Genomic DNA, 18,243 nt, shown 5'->3' with positions numbered 1-18,243 from the left:
GGCGATCGTAACAGCAGGACCGTCGTTTGCTCAATAATCGCCGTGCGACAGGACCCCTGTGTACACGAATCCTTTTTGTCCTCCTGAGACTCTATGCACTTGAAATTGTTGTCCCCATTTGACAGGCGCCGAGGCTGAGGTGCAGAGAGATTGGAAGGGCAGCCCAAGGGCACAATCCTAAGGGGCAGATCCTGGACTGAAACCCCGGCCTCTCCGTCTCTAGAGCACCCGAGCCTCTCTGATGTCTGTTTCCAGAGGGCCCTTCATCTTTGTCCAGGTCTCACACAGGCTCTTGTCTTTTCAGGGCGAGCCGGGGGAGTGCTCCTGCCCCTCTCGAGGTGACGTCGTCTTCGCTGGCATGCCGGTAAGTGGCGCTGAGAACCTTCCCCCTGCCTGGGCGAGAGGACCAGCTTCAGCCTCCTCCGGTGCCAGTGTGCAAGGGCCCTATAGGGCCTCGCGCCCGAGCCAGCCGCCTTCCCACGCAGCCCTGCGCTTGGTGTAGACGTCGCCTATAACCTCTCCCCTTCTTTTGCGACCCCCACTCCCACCCAGGGTGCTCCGGGAATGTGGACGGGCAGCTCCTGGCAGCCGGGCCCGCAGGTGTGTGTCGCTTGTCTCCTCCGTCTCTCCGCCAGCGCCCCGCGGCTTGCCCCCTCTAAACAGCTGCTCTCAGCCATGGGGCAGAGCTCTCTCCTGGCTCTGACTCTTTCTTCTCTCCCGCAGGGTCCACCAGGCATTCCCGGACCACCAGGCCCCCCTGGAGTACCTGGGCTGCAGGTAAAGGGGGAGGAGAAAATGAGGAGTTTGAACTCTTACAGTCAGGGTGCCTGCTCCAGGCTGGACCCCCAGGACAAGGATGCTGCTCCCCTGCCCCCAAAACACACGCATGCCATTTCTCACTCCTCTGTTCACCTGCCTTGCAGGGTGGCATGGAGGGCCCACTGACCCTCCAGGCTCTGTGCACTCCCGGCACTGTTTCAAGGAATGCCCTGTTGCATCAGCAGCCAGGAACCCAGAATCTGGGTCAGATAATAATCCCTTATGCTGGTTCAGAGCCCGGCCCGCTGTTTTGGAGCAGCAGTCAACACTCATTCATGCTATTTTCCCGCACTGTTCAAAGTGCTGTGAATACAGTAGTGGCTAAAAATAAAAATCGCTGCCCTCTTGGGGCTTATATTCTAGTAGGAGAGCAGACAATGAGCAAGATAAATACATAAAATACAGTGTGTTAGAAAGTGATACGTACTAAGGAGAAAGGTAAAGCAGGGAGTGAGGATAGAAAACAGGATGAGGGCAGGAGAAGTATTTGTAAAATGTGCTGAAAAAAAGGTGATGTTTGAATCAAAACTTAAAAGCGGTGAGGAGAGAAGCTGAGAGGGAGAGCCTCTGTGGCAGAGAAAGCAGCCAGCCAAAGCCCCAGAGGTGGGGAGGTGCCTGATGTGTTTGGGGAATCGCTAGGAGGCCAGAGACAGTGAAGGGAGAGCATTGGGAGCCAAGATCTCTGTGGCCTTGTGAATAAAGGGTGCATTCCAGAGCCAGGCAACCTGAACCTGAACCCCAGCTCTGCCATGTGCTAGCTGTGTGACTGCCAGCAAATTCCTTAACCTCTCTGTGTCTCACTGCCCTCTTCTGCTAAGTGCACCTAACTCACAGGGCTTTTGTATTAAGTGAGTTAACACATGTGAAGTGTATAGAACTGTGCCCATGCCTATTATCTATTATTTATACGACAAATGCTTAGGAGGTATTAGCTATCACTATGATGAGGATGCATACTATTATTAGTTTACATTCATTCTTTCATTCATTTGAGCCTTACATAAAAGCCCCAAAAGGAAGGCACTATTATTCTTCCTAGTCACGGCTGGACAAGCTGAGGCTCTGGGAGATGGAGTATCTTGTCTAAGTCCACCTTACAGTAGTGGCTAAAGATAAAAATCCCTGCCCTCTTGGAGCTTATATTCTAGTAGGAGAGCAGACAATAAGCAAGATAAAAAATAAAATATGGTGTGTTAGGCTAGGAATTGCCAATGCTAGACCAAGGCTTCTCCGTGCAAAGCACTTTCTGCCTTCTTCTGACGCCTTGCAAGACATTTTCCAGCAGTTGGCATCCCAAGCCATGTTTTCCGGAGGTTCTAGGTGGCATAGACACCACTTTCCGTGTGTCTGGCTCCCAGCTCCTAAGGGAGTGATTCTCACCTGAAGAAGCAGGGCAGAATCACATGGAAGCCTTTTACAAGCTACTCCTCCTTGCCCCAATGATTTGATACATTCCATATCTTCCTTTCCCGCCCCCACCACCTTGGCACACTTCCCCTGCCACCCTGTGCTGGGAGTCTTGCTCTGGTGAGCCACTGTTGCTGATGGGAGTCTCTGCCAGGCTTCCGGTTCTCTCTAGCCCATTGGAAGTGCTGAGCTAAAGCCCATACCACTTATTTGCAGCCACACGTTTGCCGAGTGTCTGGGGCTTCCTGCCACGCTGCCAGGAAACAGGAATCTGTCTGCAGAGGGCTTGCAGTTTGCTTGGGGAAGCATAAGAGTCATTTCAAAGTGACCCATTAATAAGTGAGAGCTGATGTAGTGTGAACCCTGCCAAGACATGCTGGGGGAATGAGGCAGAAAAAAGTGACTGCTGAGTCTGGTCCCAGGCACCCAAGTCCTCGTCTAGTGCCAGTGCTTGAGACCAAGTGAGGCTGCTGCTAACAGACACCCGCCCCATGCCAGGTGGGACACAGGAGGGCCGAGCAGCTCCTTTCTTCAAGTATAGACACAGGCTCAGGGATGTACATCACTTACTCATCCAGGGCCATATGGTCGTAGTGCTTAGTTATCTCATTTCATCTCAATCTATTTCACAGAGGAGGAAGCCAAGGCACTGAGGTTAAGAAAGGTACCTGAGGCAAGAGGCAATTAGTAGGTTATGGAGACTAGGTTTAAACTCAATCTGCATTCTTCACTTCAGCAGTAGGACAATGCGTAGAAAGTTTTCGTTCTGGGAGGTCAGGAGAACGATTACAAAGTATCAGGCTAGAACTAATGCACTGGCCATGGAGAGGCAAGCAGGGGATGAGTAATGATTTACGGCATAATAATTAACATGTTTGGGCCAGGCGTGGTGGCTCATGCCTGTAATCCCAGCACTTTGGGAGGCTGAGGCCAGCGGATCACTTGAGGTCAGGAGTTCGAGACTAGCCTGGCCAACATGGTGAAACCCCATCTCTGCTAAAAATACAAAAAGAATTAACTGGGTGTTGTGGCGCATGTCTGTAACCCTAGCTACTTGGGAGGCTGAGGCAGGAGAATCGCTTGAACCCAGGAAGCGGAGGTTGCGATAAGCTGAGCGCACCACTGCACTCCAGCCTGGGTGACAGAGATACGTCTCAAAAAAACCAAATAGATAAAAAAACATAAGAAGAAGAAGAATTGACATGTTCAAAGCATTTTCCCTGTGCCAAGCACGGCTCTAAGACCTGATGGTGCAGGGAGGTGCCAGAGGGGGCCGGCTGGAGGCTGACTCCAGGTCTGACCCAGGCCTAGTACAGCCTGCCTGGAAATTGCTTGGGGCTGGTGATATGTTCCATTGCTGGGAGCTGGGACTTGAAGGAAGGCCAGATCTCAGAGTGCGCCAAGGAAATCCTGTGCAGGGAGGAGCAGGCTGAGCAGCGGTGCATTCACTCAACACGTACTTAATGCGCACCTCCTCCGTGTCGGGCACTGGGGATTCAAAATGGAACATACTCCCTGCCTCTATGGAGTATTTAATATGCAAATGTGCCTCGTGAATCTGCAAGGGGGACAGAGACTGGGTAGCTTGCATCCTTATAGCCACTGTCTCCTTGAAGCCTCACCATAAACTATCCCTGCTTTATAGATAAGGTAACTGAGGCATAGAATTTTTTTCCCCCAAATAACTTAGCAAAAGAATTTTGTATCTAGATGAGTCTGATTGACAAGCACCCGCCCTTGCTGTACACATGAATGTTCTGGGGATGTCTGAGAAATGGTGCTGAAATTGTGGTTGAGAGTGGGGTTAGAAGCCAGTGCCTGGCTCAACCTGTGACCTTTGGCAAGTTACTTACTCCTCTGGGTTCTTTTTTTTTTTTTTTTTTTTTTTTTTTGAGACTGAGTTTCCTTCTGTTACCCAGATGATAGTGCAGCGGCGCCATCTCAGCTCACTGCAACCTCAGTCTCCTGGGTTCAAGCTATTCTTCTGCCCCAGCCTCTCATGTAGCTGGGACCGCAGGTGCACACCACCATGCCCTGCTAATTTTATGTTTTTAGTAGAGACAGAGTTTCACCATGTTGGCCAGGCTGGTCTCAAACTCCTGACCTCAAGTGATCCGCCTGTCTCAGCCTCCCAAAGTGCTGGGATTACAGGCATGAGCCACTGCACCCAGCCTGCTCTAGGTTCTTTGTGCTATTTTTAAGATGGAGATAACAACGCCTAGTTCAACAAGATAACCGCGGTGATTAAATGAGAAAGTAGGCCGGGTACAGTGGCTCATGCCTGTAATTCCAACATTTTGAAAGGCCGAGATGGAACGATCACTTGAGCACAGCAGTTTGAGACCAGAATGGGAAACAGTGAGACCCGGTCTCTACAATAAATACAAAAGAATCAGCCAGGCATGGTGATGAGCACCTCTAATCCCAGCTACTCAGGAAGCTGAGGTGGGAAGATCATCTAAGCTGAATTCAAGGCTATAGTGAGCTATAATTATGCCATTGCACTCCAGCCTAGGTGACAGAGTGAGACCCCCATCTCTAAAAAGAAAAAAAAAGAAAGAAAGAAAAGGAAAGAGAAAGAGCAAATAAAGAAAAATGATTTAGCACAGAAATAAAGAGGCGTTCCATGGAAGACACTCTGCTCAATTTCCGACCTTCCTCTGAGTCGTGGGGGAAACATTTACTGTTGGACTTGTTTTGGGGGTCACTTTTCTGGGCCTCCTTGGCTTTCCCTATAAAGGGTCGAGAGGCTCTTAAGCTAAGAATAGATGTCAGCCTTGTGCCAGCCAGGGCTCTCGGCTCTGCAGGACAAGGGGAAGAGGAGGCGGGAGGATGAGAAGGAAACAGGCTGACCAGCAGGCTGGAGAGAAGGAGCCCACTCACTCGTGTCTCTTCTTGGCTACAGGGAGTGCCTGGAAACAACGGTTTGCCAGGGCAACCTGGGCTAACTGCGGAACTGGTGGGTACCGGCCAGGACTCCCTGTCCTTGCCCCTTCCCTGCCCTTTCCAGGGCTGATCAGGCTATGAAGCTGGCCCAGTAGCTGCAGTTGGGGGTCCCTCTTCTCTCCCCCTGATGAGGCTGGAAGGTGCATGACATGTCCCGAAGCTCCACCTGATCCCCTGTCCCTTCCCCTCACCTGCTCGAGCTCACACATCTGTCTCTTGCAGGGATCCTTACCAATTGAACAGCACCTCCTTAAGGTAAGAGGGTACCCAGGAGGGAAGTGTGAGTTGGCGGGGGTGTCTCCTGAGGGGATTCTCTTAGTAAGTGCTCAGCTGTGTGGCACCTCGCAGAGAGAGCAGCAGTTTGCAGGGAATACACATTCCAGACATCTGTCTAAGAAGGCCTAGCTGGTGCCTGGCTTATAACAGGCCCCCGGGTGACATTTGCTGAATGAGTGCTTAAAGGAATCCTGTGAAGGTGCCCACATGGCAGATGCTGTCGGCAGAACCCAGCCCCGAAGGCTGCCCGCAGCAGTTGGCAAGGAGACTCTGTAGCACCCGGGTCGCACCACGGCCGAGCTCAGCAGCTTCCAAAGCAAAGCAGAGGGGTGAACGTGCGGTGGTCGGGCCTGTGAGGTTGGGCGTGGCCTGAAGAAGGCTTCAGTCACTCTCTAGTCAATCCAGAAAGAATCCAGGGCGGATATGGATGTGAGAAGCATTTCCGGTAGTCCAAGAAAGGGGACTTGAGACCTGGTCAGAGAGTCAGCCTGTGCCAGGGCCTGTACACAGCCTTCACACCCCACCAGAGGGCTGTGACCTGGTCCGGCTTCCCGAACTGAGCAGAAGTTCCTATTGGGAACCAAGGGTGGCACAGCCCATCTTTGCTTAGCCACCTCTAGAAACGAGAGCACAGGAATTCCTCAGGTCACCCTCAGGCTTTTGAAGGCGGCCCTTAGGTTCCTGGACATTCCTCCAGCTGAACATCCTCAGATGTGTTGGCCTCCAGAGCCCCCCTCATTCTGGCCACCCTCTCCTGACACTGGCTAGTCGGTGCCCTGGACATCCCGTGACCCCGATGGGCCTTGGTCAGGGCGGAGCATGGGGACTCTCTACCCCTCCCCTGCTCCGAATGGCAGATTCTCCAGAAGCAGCCAGAGGAGGTCGCGGTAATCACTTGGCATCAGTTACATGTTGGATCACAGTGGGGTTGTGGCAACGAAACCCCCAGCTCTTCTCCCTTCTGCTTCTGTCAATGCCTGGGCAGTGATGGTGTGACTCCAAATCCAGGAGTTGACATTTCTCCCTGCAACGTGTCATCTGCTGCCTTCTTCATCAAGTGCTCTGCAGAGGGCCCCAAATAGAAACTGCATATAGTATGGAGAAGGGGTCAGATGGCACCCTGGTGCGTGCTGACCTGGAGCCCAGTCACCATCTGCCCCCACAGTCCAGGAACCCTGGGGAGAGAGCGCTGTCTTTGGCCTAGGACAGGCCCATGCCATTCCAGGCTCCCACTTTCCTTAGACAAGTCATGCCGCCTCTCTTGAGTGTTGGCTTTCCCATCTCCACGATGCTTATAAGATTCCCTGCCTCACTGCACCATCAGGATGGGCTGTGATATGTGCAGGGCTTATTACGTACAACGCCCAGCATTGTGGGTGCTGAGGAAATGACAACCGTTATCACTGGGCTTGGCAGCGAGCAGTGAAGGTGAGGAGGGGCTCCTGCCTGGCCATCTGTGGACACCACACTGGCCACAAACAGGCTGCAGGCTCCTGAGTCCTCAGAAACTGCAGGCTTGTTTTCACTAGTGGGTTTGATTTTTCTGGGAAAAGGACCCATGGCTTCCATCAAAGTCTCAAAGGGGCCTGCAACCCAAAGAAGGTTAAACCCTTTCCTGCGGGGAGACCGTTCTGGTGGCGTGAGCTGAGCTGGAGCCTGTGAGCAATCCGAGATCCATCCCGGGGCTCCTGGGAAGGGCCTGGCTCCTCCCGCAGCTGTGCCTTTGCTCCCTTGGGCAGAGAAGCTGGCATTCAGAGCCAGCCTTTCCAGCTCGCTCCTCGTGGCTTGTCCTCACAGTGGGTGCAGGTTGCAGGAACAGCCGGGACAGATGGTCCCTCTGCGGGCCCCTCGCCTCCGCCCACACGCCTGTCTGGAAAGTGGCTTTGGCTTAGCTCTAGCAGAGCTTCTTCTTGGAGGAAACTCAAAGCCAATTGTTGGGAGTGGGTCCCCCGAGGATGGAGCAAAGCAGCCGCAGGGATGCGGCTGGGGAGGGAGGGAGGGTGGGAGGAGGGAAGTCTGTGGGGCAGGGAGCCCGCCTCTGGGTTCTCAGTGGGGCTCCCCAGTCAGCCCATCCTGGCCTCCCTGACCCAGGCCTCACTCCCTGCTCAGAGTATCTGCGGAGACTGTGTCCAGGGGCAGAGGGCCCACCCAGCATACCTCGTGGAGAAGGGAGAGAAGGGAGACCAGGGCATCCCCGGCGTGCCAGGCTTCGACAACTGTGCCCAGGTAGGGATGACTGGGCTAGGGGCCGCCCTGTGCAGGAGGGCTCCCTGGCTGCCTCACCCAGCAGAGCGCCTCTCCTTGTACCTTGCAGTGCTTTTTGTCGCTGGAGCGCCCACGAGCCGAAGAGGCCCGGGTGAGTGCCTCGCCTTATCTCCCCTGACCACGCCCCATGCCCCACAGGGACGGGCCCTGACTGCTCACTCTCACCATCTCTGTCCCTCTCCAGGGTGACAACAATGAGGGAGATCCTGGCTGTGTTGGGAGCCCCGGCCTGCCTGGTCCTCCCGGACTGCCAGGCCAGAGAGGAGAAGAGGTAAGACCAGGGATGGAGCCTCATCCTCAAGGGCGCTGGGACCCTGTCTGCCTTTGAGACCTTTCCGGGGCCTCCGAGGCCTCACATGACTGGTGCCTCTTACTGCTCTGGGCTCATCTGCTCTCCTGGCACATGGCTCCTCTGAGACACACAGGACCCAGGGCAGGACACACTCTTTCTCCCCAGCACCAAGTTGCATCCTCTGCCTGCAACACTCTTCTCCGGGGCTCATTCCTGCACTCCTTCAGCTCTGCTCAAATGTCCCTTTCTCAGAGAGACCTCCCCTGACCATCCTCTTTAAACTGAACCCCACACCAACCCCAGAGCCTCTAGTCACCCTAGCCAGCATTATACTCATCACTATTCAACCTCCTGCATAGTTACTTCATTCAGGAACATTCCACAGGTGTCAACTCCACACCATGTACCAGTCCTGTTCTATTTTCAGTGTCCGTCTCTCCCCTGGAATGGAAGTGCTTTGAGGCAGGGGTTTTTATTTATTTTGTTTATGCTGTGATCTCAGCTCCTGGACTAGTGACTGGTACATAATAGTTGCTGAGTAAATGTTCATAGGTGGACTGAATGAACCAAATGAAAGATTGTTCTGACATCAGCTAAGTGGTCCTGCTTGGGCGACAGCCTTCCTCTGTTGACCTTGGCCCTGGCAAGTTGAGAGGAAGGCTGCTGGGACCCCAGGGGCTCTATGGGGCCTGGGCCTCCTCATCTATTTCCCTTGGCTTCCTTTGCAGGGTCCGCCTGGCATGAGGGGCTCCCCGGGTCCTCCAGGCCCTATCGTAAGTATCTGTGGTGCCCTGGCCTGCTTGAAAGGCTGTCAAAGGGGTCATGACACTCAGACACTCGGCTGCCTTGTCCCCAAAAGGCTGGGCAAGGAAGGAGGAGGGGACTTCCACTGCCCTCTCCTGTCCCTCCGAAGAGCACTTTGCAGAGATTGTGTTCTCCCAACACCGAATGCCCTGGAAGCGCCCTGCTCTGCCCACTGCCTGTGGTCCTGCTTAGGGGAGGTCCTCAGAGGCACATCTTTGCTTCCCTGTCCCCACCCGCTGCTATACTTTACATGGTGGCCCCAGGCCACCCTCAGCAGGGGGCCTAGGCTTCAGGCTCACAGCCAGGGAAGTGTGCGGCATGCCGGCCAGACCTCTCCATGCCCCTGTGACGCCATTTCTCGCGAGGGCTCGGAGCTGAGATGGAACTGTCCTCCATTGCTCTGTAGGGCCATCGCTAGGGTAAATCTACAAAGACCAGACCAGGGCATCTACTCTGGAGTCCTCTGTGATGTGGACATGGCAGGCAAATAGAAGTGACTAGGGAAGGCTGAAGGAACTGAAAAGGCTTTCTTTGGAGAAGAAAACGTCTGGTGGGAGCCATCTTAGAGCCAGGGAGCCCACCCGCCTCCCCAACTCGGGGCACAGATGGAGGTTGGGTGGCAGGCGTGGTGGGCAAGGCCAATAGAAACAGCCTCCGCTGCGAGGGTTCGTTAGACTCCGCTCCGGAGCCGTTCTGCAGCCCTGCCAATGGAGGAGCCGTGCTTCCCGGAGCCAAGGGGAGGAGCAGTTGTCTTTCAGGCCAAGACTTTCAAGGAGTCTCTTTTCTAGCTGCCTTGAAAATACTCCCATGACCTCCTCTCCCCATGACCCCCAGGCCCTAGACTGTGCCCTCCAGGCTGCCCCGGGGTTGCTGTGCCTGTGAGATGTGACCTGCCTGTTTCTCCCACCAGGGCCCCCCAGGTTTTCCTGGTGCTGTTGGCTCCCCCGGATTGCCTGTAAGAACCTAGCGCTGCTCGACCTCCCCTCCCCCGTCAGCCAGGTCTCTGTGGCTTTTGCTCCGCTCCCCTCCTGTCGTGACTTCACCTCCGTCCTCATCCGTGTTTGTTGTCCCCCTCGGGCACGGTAGCTAACGACACAGGTTCTCCGAGGTCCCGGCAGCTTGGACATCCTCCCAGTCTCTGACTCCTTTCCAGTCCCTCCTCTCCCTCTTCTCCTGCGTTCTTTCTCTCCTCTCGTCCCTCTTACCCCGTTCCGTCCTCTCTCTCCATCTCTCCCACCATCCTGCGGCACTCTCCCAAGTCCTCCTGAGCTCGTGAACCTTCCTCTTAAGCGGGTGCCTCTAGGGGCCTCTCCATTCCTGCCTTCTCACTCTGCCTCCTGCTTCTCACCACCTTCGGAGTTGCCTGAAGATTTGCTGAAAGTAGCTCTTGGGGCCCTGCCAGGCACCTGGCTCAGAGCCCAGCAGAGATGCCAAAGCTTCAGAGCTTCACATTGCAGGCTGGCACAGGTTTGCTGCCCTGCTGCTTGGCAGGGCTGTCCAGAGGCACCCAGGGATTTAAAGGCAGCCCTGCCTGCACCTTCCCATCGTGCTGGAGGAAACTCTCAGCTTCCTCCTCTTCCCTTCCTCTTCTTTGGCTCCAGTCCCAGTCTGCTCCAAGGCGGGGTGTGTGATACCAGCCAGTTGGGTTTCTGAGGGTCGTGCGCCCTGCCCCTCTGTGTCCGGCACCTTGGCCGGCTCCTTCTGCCAGGTGTCGTTAATTGCTCTGCCTTCGTCATCGTCACAGGTGTGTTCACATCACCCCCAGCCTCACTGTTGCTCCCTCCTGGGTCACGGAAACTAACCTCCTGTGTGTCAGGTTTCGTGTTCCTGGGGCCTGGCTCCTCTCCTCCCAGGCGTGGTGATGGAGGCTCAGGGAGCAGGGCCCCTCGTTGTCACAGCTCCATCTGTCCCCACGTCCTCATCTCTGGCCGGGCCTTGTCTGTTTCTGCTTGCTTGGGTGAAGGGGCCATCTGTCCGTCTAGCCATCTGTCTTGTGTCGTGGAAAGGCTTGGGCGCCGTCTCTTGAGGGGACAAAGGGGAAGGGGGCAGGAAAGGTGACGTTAATGGTGAGGCACCTGCAAAGGCCAGGGTAAAGAATTAGGGGTGGGGCTGTGGTTCTCGTGGAAAGTGACATGCCCTCCCCCCTGCAAAGTGACAGGGACTGCTCTGGAGGCAGCCCTCCGGCGTCTCTCCCCTGCATCCCTCCAAGGTGGTGATTTTTGGCTTGGGGTGGGGGACTTGGACAGGTAAGTGCGGGGTGTCTGATGATATCACACACTTTGGTGGCAGCATCCATCTGGGGTACCTTTCCTGACAATTGCCCCTCAGAATGAGCACACATCTGATCCGTCACCCTCCTAGGGGGATACCCCCGTCAGTTACCACACAGGGCATACCAGCTACAGGCACCTGAGAGGTACCCTCCCAGAACCACCCCCCCCAGGGGGCATATTTCTACAGCTACCTGTTTTGAAGGGTGTCCTCCTGAAAGGCACCCATGTGTGGGGGTTCACACCTCCACCAGTCATCCTTCTGGAGTGCACCCCTTACAGGTCACCTTGCCACAGACACTAGGAGAGCCACTGTGGCCTCCACATTTGCCTGGAGTGGGAACAGATGGCTGTGGGCAGGGGAAGGAGTCAGGGGCTGGGTGGGGACCGCCCGCTTCTGCAGTTTCTCATGATTTTTCTCTCCAAGGGCCTTCAAGGAGAGCGAGGCCTCACGGGCCTGACCGGAGACAAGGGGGAGCCGGTAAGAGGAAGCTGGCAGGTCTAGAAAGGGAGGCAGAGCTGGGGAGGCAAGGCCTGGGCTCTGAGGGGTGGTTGCTGGGTGGAAGCTGGGAGGTGGACTCCTTGAGCTTCTCTGCTCCTCTGCGGGGATTCCCTTAGTGTGGGGTTTCTGCACTCCCCCAGGAGCAAAGGAGGCCGATCTCCATGTGCCCTGATTCCCTGCCAGAAGGACGCACAGCCCCTGTCTTCCAGCAGCGTCCCTGGGGGCACTCAGCATCCCTGCCCACACCCTCCTCCCTGGTCCTCATGTGTGCTCTGGGGCCCCTGCTCTGACTCAGCTCTCAGGGTCTGGGCCAGGCTAGGGGTTACCTCCCCAGCCCAGGTCTGTGGTGGTGGTCACCACGAAGGGGACCTGGGGCTTGGGGAGATGGCTCAGTGTGGCGGTGCTGCAGCAAGCTGGCGCCTGCTAGATGGCAGCCCCAGAGGTTTTGGCTTTGGCCACCCTCTTACCCAGGGAGGGAGGACGGAAATGCTGGGGGCTGTCCAGCCTGGCTGCCTTTCTTTGCAGGGTCCTCCAGGGCAACCTGGTTACCCAGGTGCCATGGGTCCCCCAGGACTGCCTGTGAGTAAGGGGACCCTTGCTGGGGAGTGGGTGTGGGGTACCAGAGGCTTGGGCTGGTGGTGAGGACGGGGCCAGGCTGTGCACCCCTCAGCGGGCTCCCCGTTGCGGGGCATTTCAGCCTCTTCCTTGACTGAAAGTCCATGCAGCCCCTCCCCGCACTGTAGACCCCTTGGTAGGGTGGCTGAGCCCCACCACTCTGCTCGGAGCACTCTGCCGGGCCCAGACAAGGAAGAACTGAGATCTACCTCCTGGGGCCAGAGTGGGGGGAGGCAGTGGGGCTGGTGGGGAGAACTGGAGAGACAGCCACCCCCACAGAAGCCACTGGGTGGGTGTCCTTTCCGCTCGGGGCTTGTGGGGCACCGTGGCAGGTGGGAGGCATGGCAGCCTTGGAGCATCCAGCGGTCTTCCCGGTGCCATCCCCCTAGAGCCAGTCTGGGTGCCAGCTGCAGTCTCCTCTCCTTGCCTTGGCACCTTGACGGGCTAATTCTGCAGGCTAATTCTGCTCTCTCTTTGCCACTTGTCAGGGCATCAAGGGAGAGCGTGGCTACGCCGGGTCAGCGGGAGAGAAAGGAGAGCCGGTGAGTCCCAGTGGCTCGGGGGTGGGTGCAGGGCTGCACATGGAGCCGCAGAGCCTGGGGCTAGAGAGTTGGCAGCAGCCAGAGAAGGCACACTGTGACCCCTGCTGCCCCCACCCCCAAGCCGGCAGCACAGTCTGGGCCCCGCAGAGGTGGAGGCTGTGAGGAGAATCCCCACAGGGCTGCCAAAGGGGGGGGGCCGGGAGGCGGCCGAAGAAGCAGTTCTCTGCCTCCTGCAAAGGAGGGCCTCACTGTGGCCCCAGACCCCGCTGTGCCACCTTCCAGAGCCAAGGCCTGCCAGGCCCCACGCTGAACACAGGAGTTGGGCTGTGACAAGATGGGGACACTGGGGCCCCCAGAGTAACAAAGCTGTGACTCACCTGCAGCTAGTGAGTTAGTGGTGACACCTGGACTTGAACCCACGTCTATCTGGTGACACATCTCACAAACCTCAGATCTAGGAACAGCCAAACTGGGACTGCTGCCTTACAGATTCACAAGTTCAGCGCGGCCTCAGTGGGATTCAGCAAACCTTATCAAGCATTTACTCAGTAACAGATATTTCTCAGGGGCCTGTGGGGTGCTGGGCTCGCCTCTGAGGGTGTCTGGGTGAACAGGGCAGGCAGTCGCCCTCGTGCCCTGCCGTGGGGGAGGCAGCTGCTGGATGAATAAGCAAGTGCATAGGAGCGAGGAGGGCTGGCACTCATGGAGGAAGTGGGGCAGGGAAAGGGAAGGGGCTAGAGAGGTGTTCGGGCACCTTGGAGGCGGAGGGGCAGGAAGGCCTCTCGGAGGAGGTGGCATTTGAGCTGAGAGCTGATTAGCAAGAGGAAGGGATCCCCGAGGCTGTCTGTACTGGGGAATTCCAGAGGGAGAGGCCAGGTGGGGTGCTGCAGGAACAGCTTCCAGCCGCCGAGTGATTTGGCAAGGTTTCAGGGGACCTGGAAAGGGGCGTTCGAGGTAGAAGGGAGCGCGTGCCGAGGGTGCAAAGGCCTGGGGACATAAGGGAATAGAGTGTGTCAGGGAACAGCAGTCTGACTGAGCAAGACGGAAGATGAGAAGGAGAGAGGGAGGAGAAGTGGGAGAAGGTGGCTGGTGCAGGTCACAGGCTGCCTCGGAGACCAGCGTTGGTGGGAAGCCTGCGCCCCACTCAGAGGCAGACTGAGCCGCTCAAGGTGTTTGAGCAAGAGAGTGACATAACCAGAGCTGTGCTAGAGGAGAAGAGGGCAGCCATTTGCTGGCTGGTTTGCAGTGAGCCAGGAGGTGGCAGGACAAGCTAGGAGGGTGGGTCAGTGGCTCAGGCGGAGCGGGGAAGCCTGGCAAACCAGGCAGAGGGGGCCTCCCCGCATGTGCCGCCTCTGTTCTCTGCAGTCCCCCATGGAACCCCTGCCTCACCCTTCACCTCCCCAGGTGGAGTGACTGATTCTGTTCCTTTGTGTCTTAGGGTCCCCCAGGATCTGAAGGCCTCCCAGGCCCCCCAGGCCCAGCGGTGAGTGAAGGAGGGGCAGAGAGATGTGGATGCGGGACCCCTGGGGTCTGAGGGCAGGAGGATTAGGTTTCAGCTGCATCATTCTCTGTGAGTGACAGGGTCCCCGAGGAGAGCGAGGACCCCAAGGGAACTCCGGTGAGAAGGGCGACCAGGTGAGTGATGATTGGGACCCGGCTGCAGGGAGGCAGGGAAGGGGCTGGGTCCTCCTCCCTGGTGGTCACCGGCACTGGTCTTCCCATCCCACCTGTTCTTGGGCTGTGACCTACCTCATGCCCACAGCCGCACCTGCCAGCCATAGTGGGCAGAGGAGAGGGCAAAGCCCGTGAGTTTGAGGGTGTCCCCACCCGTCATTCTTTCCACCTGGGCAGCGGTGGGGGGTGGGGGACGGCACAGCACACTGCCCCTTGCTTCTCATCCTAGGGATTTCAAGGCCAGCCAGGCTTTCCGGGCCCACCGGTGAGTGAAGAAGACACAAAGCGGGCTCTGTCTGATGTGGTCTCGTCGGGAGGGGCAGGTCCTGGGAGGATGGCCCTGGGGAGAAGAGGGGAGAGGCAGGGGAGAACGGCCTGGGTGGCCAGGCCTGACTCCAGGAACCGGGACCTGGAGAGCTCAGCCTCTTGGGTGGGCCTCAGCCCGGCAGGCCAGGCAGACGTAATACTCCTGGGTGGTGCTTCTAGGAAGTCAGAATGAATTGCTTTAACAACAGTGCCTCACGCACAGAAGGAAGAAAGAAGGGGAGCTCCCCCTGTAGCCCCACTTTCATTCCTGCCTGCCCCTTTATTGATACAGGGTCCCCCTGGATTCCCAGGCAAAGTTGGAGCACCTGGCCCACCCGGCCCCCAAGCAGAGAAGGTGAGCAGGACCCCTGGTTGGCCAAAGTCCCAACTTCCATGCCCCTGTCCCACCCTTAGCATCAGGCTGTTGGGAAATCCCAAGACTGACCCAACTGCATGAAGGCTGGGAAAAGAGGCCTCCAGGACGGGCCCGGTGACTACCGGAGGGTGACAGGGCCTGCAGCAGACCAGCAGGCTCCCCGGGGTGTCTGCTTGGCCCAGGATGCCTTCGGCTTCTGTGCAGCCCAGGCCCATGTCTGCTGGGATGAGGGGGGAAAGCAGGGAGGTGGGGGGAGGAGGCAGAACTCGAGAGGCAGCTCAGGCCGCCTTCCTCTCCTAAGCACGAGGAGGAGGGAGGAGCTGAGAGAAGGGGAAAGCGTGTCCCAGAGGAGGACACCAACTTGGAAGGGGCACGCGCTTCTCCTGGGTAGCCGTGCTCCAGTTGTGCCCAAGGGCCCAGAGAGGGGATGGTTGGCCTATGTCCTGCCTAGTGACACGGGTGCGGGGAGCAGCAGTCGGGGGAGTCCTGTGCTGGCTGCCCTTGAGTTTGGTTTGATCAATGTTGGAGACGGCCCTGCCTTAGTTTGGGGCTGACATCCGTGTCTCGGTGCAACCTCTTGGCTCCCTGGATATGCTGGGTGGATGGTGTAAGAAGCCCCTGAGCTTGGGGTGGGGGATCTGGGTCAAGAGGGACGAGCAGGAGCCTACAGCCTTGAGGAGAGCCTCTTTCCTCTGAGAGCACACACATGAACGTCTCACCGTGCAGGTGAGGAAACTGATGCTCAAAGGCTTGGGGCAGCAGTGTTAGCAGCTGAGCTGAGACTTCCTTCCCAGCTCCAGGAGGACCTAGGTCCCTTGCTACCTCGGCAGAGCCCATGCTGATCAGCCATGGTTGGGACAGTCGCCGTTGCCAGCTCCCTTCACTTTTCCTCCCTGCAGAGGACCTGCAGGCCCTGCTCTCCTTAGGCTGGTCATTGCAGAGAATCCCGAACCTCTGGCCAGTGGTTCTCCATCCCAAGTCCCAGTGGGGGCCAACATTGGCTGGGGCTGTGCTGACCCCTCCTGGTGGCTGGTGGCATTGCAATGCCCCCCAAGCTCTTTTTCTCCTTTGCTGGGTCTCTCCAGTGAAATGCCGTCCCTTGACCACCCCACAGCCCCTGATCCAGGGCAGCTGCCCTCTCCCCACTGGGAGAATGCAGCAACCTTCCCCGCTGTGCTCCTTGCCTTCCCCCGCCTTTTCTGGTAAACATTCCAATCCACGCATCAGTTCTCATCACTCTTCTATTTTGAACCTTCAATGGCTCCCCAGTGCCTGTAGCAGGGGTTTTCAGACTTTATTTTGTAGTCCCTGAGCCTTTTTATCATATAAAAGCAAACGTAAAAAGTCAATCTATAAAACAAATACCAGTGGAGCTGCCCTGGCTAAGACAACAGTCGGGGTCCTGGAGCCCCCCCCCTTCAGTCCCCACTTCAGTCGGGGTCCTAGGAGCCCCCAGCGCTCTGAGAAGTACAGCTGAAAAACCACTGACTGTTCCATAAAGTTTAGCACAGCGTTCAGGGTCTCCGCCCATCAAGGTGACTCATCCGGCCTCTTCTGCCTGCCCACCCATCCCACGGGCTCCCCTAGACACCCTAGACACATGCCAGGCCAGGCACGTGACCACCTGCAAATCTTTATCCTTCTCTTAGGTTCCCTCTGGCATGTGCTCTTCTCCTCCACCTGCCCAATCCCAGACATCCTCAGAGTCTAGCATCTGGTGACACTTCTGTGACACTTTCCCTGGTTCCCAGCCAGAGGGAACTACTCCCTCTTCTGAGCTCCCACAGCCCCTTTCCACGCAGAACACATGGACTGTTGCATTGCCCCTGCTGGTGTTGGGCCCGTGACCCTCACTGGACCGTGAGCTTTTTGAGGACAGGGGCGTCCGCTTTTTCATCTCGAGGACTCAGAGCCCACGTGGCGCTGGGTGCACTGTGGAGGCCCGTGTGCATTGAGCCCTTGTGGATTCCAGTTCAGCACATGCTACTGAGCCCCTGCCATGCCAGCCTCTGGGTCAGCACTGAAGAAGATGCCCTGTCCCTTCCGCAGGGAACAGCAAGGAAAGGGGATGCTTTGCACATGAAGACAGAGCCTCCTGGGGAGGAGACGTGTGGCACATATGCAGTTAGACAGGGACAGACCTGGCCCAGGAGCCAGCTAGCTGTCCTGTTCCAGCAGTCACCAGAACCCTTGACCCAGGGCCTGGTCTCCACAGTGGGACAAAGCCCTGCTGACTTTGTTGGTGTTGTTGGGGGGGGGTCTGGTTTCCAGGGCAGTGAAGGGATTCGAGGCCCATCAGGCATGCCTGGCTCCCCTGGGCCACCGGGCCCTCCTGGGATTCAGGTGAGTGTGTGCCCTCTCAGCCTGGCAGGCGTGTGGGGTGTGTGTGCACGCGTGGGGTGCGTGTGTGTGTGTGTGTGTGTGTGTGCTGGGGGCAGACAGTGGAGGGGTGGAGGGAGTCGAGGGGCTGGGCCATGTCTCCTAGCTCCTAGGGCCCTGGCACCGGCATGCAGAAATGCCTCTTTCCTGTTTCCAGGGCCCTGCTGGTCTGGATGGTCTGGATGGGAAGGACGGCAAGCCTGGCTTGAGGGTGAGACGATGGGCCACGAGGGCAGGCACCCCTTCCTCTCCTTTTTTCCTGGAGAGTCAAAGTCAGGGAAACTGTGATGGAAAGAACCAAAGCATCCCCGTCTTTGTCGGGGGCACCCGTGCCCTCCTCAGTATGTCTCTCTCTGCCCCCAGCTCCCCAGTGGCACCGCAGCCCCTTGGTTTCCAGTTCCCCTAGTGGCCTTAAGCAGGGTAGGCAAGCCAGGTCTCACCACAGGCCAGATGATGAAGGCATTATGTGTGCAGAAACTCAGACAGCTGCGGAACCCAGGCTGGGCTTCGGGATGGATCAGGGTGTGGACAGGGAAGGACTTGAGCAAGCCCTGCTCCTTGGGTTTTGCTGGGGAATCTGAAAGGGCTGCGGCCACGGGAAAGGGTGGAGCATCAAAATGAACCCCTTATATCCCAAAGAAGGAAAACGAAGGCCCAGAGAGGGACTGGAAGGCACAGGATCCACAGTCAGTCAGAGGCTGAGCCAGGCTTGGATTCTTCCCTCCATCTGAGGATAACTGCAGAGGGGCTGGAGAGAGGGAAGGACAGTG

The 18,243-nt window shown here is 57.2% G+C and overlaps 1 protein-coding gene across 7 annotated transcripts in view; it reads left to right on the top strand.

Moving 5' to 3' along the window:
• The window catches only part of COL16A1 (collagen type XVI alpha 1 chain), a 52,535-nt gene that overhangs the window by 23,939 nt on the left and 10,353 nt on the right, over positions 1–18,243 (top strand). For 3 of the 7 annotated variants that reach the window (XM_074380431.1, XM_074380427.1, XM_074380432.1), the window contains 19 exons: positions 305–364; positions 553–600; positions 724–777; positions 5,132–5,185; positions 5,395–5,427; positions 7,540–7,674; positions 7,763–7,804; positions 7,898–7,984; positions 8,734–8,778; positions 9,720–9,764; positions 11,507–11,560; positions 12,107–12,160; positions 12,685–12,738; positions 14,177–14,221; positions 14,320–14,373; positions 14,642–14,677; positions 15,011–15,073; positions 17,366–17,437; positions 17,631–17,684. In XM_074380431.1, coding sequence (XP_074236532.1) covers positions 305–364; positions 553–600; positions 724–777; positions 5,132–5,185; positions 5,395–5,427; positions 7,540–7,674; positions 7,763–7,804; positions 7,898–7,984; positions 8,734–8,778; positions 9,720–9,764; positions 11,507–11,560; positions 12,107–12,160; positions 12,685–12,738; positions 14,177–14,221; positions 14,320–14,373; positions 14,642–14,677; positions 15,011–15,073; positions 17,366–17,437; positions 17,631–17,684 — 1,089 coding nt within the window. The remainder of the gene's footprint in view (positions 1–304; positions 365–552; positions 601–723; positions 778–5,131; positions 5,186–5,394; positions 5,428–7,539; positions 7,675–7,762; positions 7,805–7,897; positions 7,985–8,733; positions 8,779–9,719; positions 9,765–11,506; positions 11,561–12,106; positions 12,161–12,684; positions 12,739–14,176; positions 14,222–14,319; positions 14,374–14,641; positions 14,678–15,010; positions 15,074–17,365; positions 17,438–17,630; positions 17,685–18,243) is intronic. The other 4 variants (XM_010348155.3, XM_074380429.1, XM_074380428.1 and 1 more) reach the window with 4 other exon arrangements.

The sequence above is a fragment of the Saimiri boliviensis genome, chromosome 11 (assembly GCF_048565385.1).
Source record: "Saimiri boliviensis isolate mSaiBol1 chromosome 11, mSaiBol1.pri, whole genome shotgun sequence".
Lineage (NCBI taxonomy): Eukaryota > Metazoa > Chordata > Mammalia > Primates > Cebidae > Saimiri > Saimiri boliviensis.
This window is presented reverse-complemented; position numbering and strand designations above follow the sequence as displayed.